The sequence below is a fragment of the Apium graveolens genome, chromosome 1, assembly GCF_009905375.1.
Source record: "Apium graveolens cultivar Ventura chromosome 1, ASM990537v1, whole genome shotgun sequence".
NCBI lineage: Eukaryota > Viridiplantae > Streptophyta > Magnoliopsida > Apiales > Apiaceae > Apium > Apium graveolens.
In genome coordinates this window covers 178,758,501-178,763,915 of record NC_133647.1, presented here as the reverse complement: position 1 = coordinate 178,763,915, position 5,415 = coordinate 178,758,501, and the positions used below count along the sequence as shown (strand labels likewise).

The window sequence follows — 5,415 nt, the reverse complement described above, 5'->3', positions numbered from 1 at the left end:
ACTGATGACATCATGTTTAGGGAGAACGATGCCAAATGGGTGCATTACCCTCATACTGATGCCCTGGTCATAAAAATGAAGATTGGAACGGTGAATGTTCATCGAGCAATGGTGGATACCGGGAGCTCGGCTAACGTTTTGATTTATGATGCCTACAAGAAGCTAGGATTGCTGGGTAGAGAATTAACCTCGACAGGTGGACACTTGTATGGGTTCACGGGAAACTCAATCAAAATAAAAGGGACAATTCGGCTCCCGGTAACCTTAGGAGAAGAGCCTTATGTGGCCACTCAGATCACTATATTTATAGTTGTAGATCAGCCTTGTGTCTACAATGTTATAGTGGGCAGGCCCCTTATGAGAGCAATGAGGATGGTGACCTCGATCAATCACATGACGGTAAAATTCCCAACGCCCAAGGAGGTAGGCCTCTTGAAGAGCTGTCAATATGAATCGAGGGTCTGCTACAACTAGGCACTCAGGGAGGCCGAGTCAGGAAATGCATCAAAGGAAACGGCCGAACCGGGTGAAGGCGATATCCTCATGGAAGAGGCAGAGGGCAGGAAGAGAGTACGGCTTGAAGGACACGAGACTTGTAACCTGATTTCAATCGAGGAATTGCTCGAGAACTATTTCGAGCATATGGGGATTCAGGTGGAACCGCACCCAAGGGCCTTGCTGATGGAAGCCTCTCAGCCCATCATGTTGGTACAAGAGGGGATTGTAGAAGAGGCAAGTGATGAAGAAGAGAGCCCAGAAAAAATCACTGCAAGACTCAGGAAAGAGAAGTGGGCATGCGAAGAAACAACAACAACTATGGATCTGCCCAATGAAATCACTCGCACGGTCACTATGACCTCTGAACGTTTGGTAAATCCTGTTCGAGCTCATGAGCCCTAGCTCGAGGACACGAAATATTTTACAATCATAGTATTTGGAGAAACCAGTGAGGCTCGGGCAGAATTAGACCCGAGAATGCCCCAAATGGTCGAAAGGGCTGGGGTCGCAGATGACACAATTCCAGTTTTGGTAGACCCGAATGATCTTTCCAAAGTACTTAGAATAGGCTCTAACTTAAGTCCTGACTTGAGGGAGGATCTGGCCTAATTATTGAGGAAAAATTTGGATGTCTTTGCATTGTCACACTCTGATATGATAGGGATTGACCCGAATGTCATGTGCCACCGGCAAAACTTGGACCCGAAAAAAAAGATGGTCAGACAGAAGAGGCTGCCGATTAGTGGAGAGAGGGCAGAGGCCCTCAAAGAAGAGGTGGATAGACTGATGGAGGCAGGGTTTGTAAGGGAAGCCTTCTACCCCATGTGGCTGGCCAACCCAGTTCTTGTTAAGAAACCAAATGGCAAATGAATGACATGTGTGGACTTCACTGACCTAAACAAAGCGTGCCCGAATGATAGTTTTTCTCTACCCCGAATCGACCAGCTGGTTGATTCCACAGTTGGGCACGCACTACTTAGCTTTATGGATGTTTATTCGGGATATAACCAAATCCCAATATATGGGCCAGATCAGGAGCATACCTCCTTTATTACTGATCGGGGTCCCTATTGTTATATCGGGATGCTCTTCGGGCTCCTTAATGTTGGGGCAACCTATCAAAGGTTGGTAAACAAGATGTTCAAACATCAGTTGGGGAAGACTATGGAGGCCTATGTAGATGATATGCTTGTGAAGTCAAAGAAAGCAAAGGATCATATCCACCATCTATCAGAAATGTTCCAAATCCTAAGGGAGTATAGGATGAAGCTCAATCCCTAGAAATGTATGTTCGGGGTCGAGTCAGGGAAGTTTTTGGGATTAATTATCAACCATAGGGGCATTGAGGCCAACCCCACTAAGATACGAGGCCTACTCGAGATGAGATCCCCCCGACGGGTGAAGGACGTTCAAAGTTTAACGGGGCAAGTGGCTACCTTAAACCGCTTCATCTCAAAGTCCTCCGACAAATGCCAGGAGTTCTTCAAAGCAATTAAAGGAATGGGAAGGAATTTTGAGTGGACATAAAAGTGTGAGGAAGCCTTTCAGAACATAAAGAAGCATCTCAGCAACCCTCCAATATTGTCCAACCCAAAGGCAGGTGAGACTCTGGTCCTATACTTGGCCGTCTCTGGTTTTGCAGTAAGTGCAGTATTGGTTCGAGAGAAGGATGGTATCTAGCTCCTGGTATATTATGTGAGTAAAAGGCTAGTCGACGCGGAGACTCGGTACACGAGCCTCGAGAAATTAGCATATGCTCTGATCCTGGCCTCCCGAAAGCTCAGGCCCTATTTTCAGGTGCACAGGATAGAAGTACGAACCTCCTACCCCCTCAGGCAAGTAATGCACAAACCGGAGTCTTTTGGTCGAATGCTGAAGTGGACGGTTGAGCTCGGCCAGTTCGAGGTGGATTATAAGCCAAGGACCGCAATCAAAGGCCAAGCCCTGACCGATTTTGTGCTGGAATTTCCTCCACATCAAGAAGTGGAGTAGGGAGCCCTTGTTGTCATACCTAGTACAGAAGAGGTCAGGATGGAAAGCCAAAATAGTGCCCCATGGTGGAGCCTATTTGTGGATGGAGCCTCTAATGGGGATGGTGCAAGATTTGGAATTGAGCTAATCAGCCCAGAGGCGTATAAGATCAGACGCACTCTCCATCTGGCCTTTCATGTAACCAACAATGATGCTGAGTATGAGGCCCTGATTAACAGTCTCAAGCTAGCTATGGAAATGAAGGTGGAGAATTTGAATGTGTTTAGTGATTCCATGATTTTGGTCTATCAGATAAACGGGGGGTATCAAGCTAAGGGGGCAAGAACGGAGCTTTATCTGAAGTGTACGCAGAGGATAATCGCAAGGTTCAACGAGGTGAGGCTGGAACTAATCCCGCGCGGGCAGAATGAAGGCGCGGACGAGCTAGCTAAACTCGGCTCGTGCCGCGAGGTCACTCTGCTAGGGGTCATGCCCCTTGACATACAGAGGCAGCCTAGTGTGCCCCAGCACGAGGTGGGAAGCCTCAGTGATAACCTCGGCCCTACGTGGATGACACCTATCTTAGCCTACATAAAAGAAGGATCACTCCCGGACGAAAAGAATGAGGCAAGAAGAATAAAATACAATACAACCCGCTATGTGATATACGATAGGGTCCTATACAGAAGAGGGTTCAGTGTGCCCCTCCTCAAGTGCATAGATGGGGATGAATGTAATTATATTCTAAGGGAAGTACACGAGGGCATTTGTGGCAATTACTCGGGGGTAGCTCTCTAGATCAGAAAATCCTCCGTCAGGTTACTATTGGCCAACGCTGAAAAATGACACCTTCAAATTCTCCCGAGCTTGTGATAAGTGTCAGCGATATGCCAATTATTACAACAGCCCCGTGGCCCCTCTCACATCCCTCATGATCCCTTGGCCATTTTCTATGTGGGGAATTGATCTGATTGGGGAGCTTTCGAAGGCCAAAGGAGGGGTCAAGTATGCGGTTGTTGCAGTAGATTACTTTACAAAGTGGGCAGAGGCCGAGCCCCTAGCCACTATCACAACAAAAAAGCTCAAGGAATTTGTGCATAGGACCATTATGTGCCGCTATGGCATCCCTTACAAGTTAATATCTGATAACGGGAAGTAGTTCGATAGCAAGAATATACGGGAATTTTGTGAGCAGCTGGGAATTCAGAAGAATTTTAGTGCAGTTTGCCGCCCCCAAAGCAATGGGCAAACGGAGACTGTTAATAAAATCATTAAGCACACCTTGAAGGCAAAACTTGAAGAGAAGAAGGGGACATGGCCAGGGAAGCTCACACAGGTCCTGTGGTCTTACAACACGACCCCCCGAACTATAACTGGAGAGACCCCTTTCTCTTTGGTATATGGGTGTGAAGCTATGGTGCCCGTTGAGGTAGGGGCAGGATCTTTTCGGAGGGACAACTATGACTCAGAGACAAATAAGGTCAACCATCGGCTCTGTTTGGACATGATCAAAGAAACTCGGGAAGATGCTCAGATCAGGATAGCAGTGTATCAACAGAGGACAGCTAGGCACTACAACAGTAAGGTTCGAGCCTGGACTTTTAAGGTGGGAGATTTGGTTCTGCACCGGGTCATGCCAAACACCAAGGTGGTGAGCCACGAAGTCTTTGGGGCAAATTAGGAAGGCCCCTACAAGATAAAATCAGTGCTCTGGGAGGGGACCTACCACCTCCATGATATGCAAGACAAGTTGATCCCAAGATCCTGGAACGCGGAACACCTCCGCAAGTACTATTAGTAATATTATTCTTCTCAGACTTAGTATTATCTTAAAATATTCCCAAGTCTCGGGGGTAGTGCCATATAGGTGCCTTCCTGAGACCACAAACATGTACTCCTTTCACTTTTCATTATCTATGAATAAACGATTGATATCTATTTGTGCCCTTGATATTTTAACTCCTGTTAATAGATTAAAATACCCAGCAGGGGAGCCCATCCTTGGGAGCCCACACGAGGATAAAACAATTGTTTTATTAACATGTTAAAATTATAAGTCAAGCCAGGCAACGGCCCGCTTCACAACAAGTCTATGAAATGAGTTGGGCCCCGGCCCGCTTGGAAAAGTAATGAGCACAAAGCGGATTAAAGATGAAGATAAAACTATGAAAATAGTGAGAGGCGCCCACAAACCCCCTTAACTGACTTAAAAGTTAGAGACGGCCGCGATGTGAGCCCATACTCTTGGGCTCGCAGGGCGATAGATGCGGGCCGGGAGCCCAGCCCCTATCAAGTATGGACATTTGGCATACATGGTCAGGGTCGCATTATGCGAGGAGAGGACACAGGAACAAGATGCGAGCCCCTGAGCCCGGCTCGCTAATGAAAGCACACATGCAACACTTGTGAGTTAGTAATGGTGCGAGCCTATTCTACTTGAAATATCATTTATGTTATTTGATTGAACAATGATGCGAGCTGATGAGCTCGGCTCGCGGTGAAGGTGTACCACCCGCCAGACGCGGCTAGGGTTATGATAGCTTTTGGTCAGTAGGGGCATAATAAGTTTACACAAAATTAAGAAAACCAGCTAGCACAATAAATATAAATACGGGCACAAAAGACTTGGAATTTTATACAAAATAAGTTATGCCCCAAGGCAGAATATTTCAAATACAAACGCGAGGCGAGAAGGGTGCCCGCTTACCCATCTAAAAGTCTATTCTCAAAATAAAATTAAACTAAGGCTTATCAGTCTCTGCCTCCTTACGAGCTTCATCAGCCGTGACTCGGGCCTGCTTAGCTGCGAGCCGGGCCTCCTCAGCAATCTGAGCATCCCTTTCCATCTCCAGCTTCAGCTTCTCAGCGTGCCTAGTTGTACCAGTACCCAGAGTACCCCAATCAAAGTCAGGAACCTTGCTGATAAAGATTTTCATGAAATTCCTA

At 46.9% G+C, this 5,415-nt stretch overlaps 1 protein-coding gene across 1 annotated transcript; it reads left to right on the top strand.

Annotated features, from left to right (window-relative positions):
• The first annotated feature begins 2,529 nt into the window (after positions 1–2,529).
• On the top strand, positions 2,530–3,267 carry LOC141712210 (uncharacterized). Its single transcript, XM_074515060.1, has one exon. The coding sequence runs from the start codon at positions 2,530–2,532 to the stop codon at positions 3,265–3,267; it is 738 nt and encodes a 245-aa protein (XP_074371161.1).
• Positions 3,268–5,415: the final 2,148 nt, after the last annotated feature.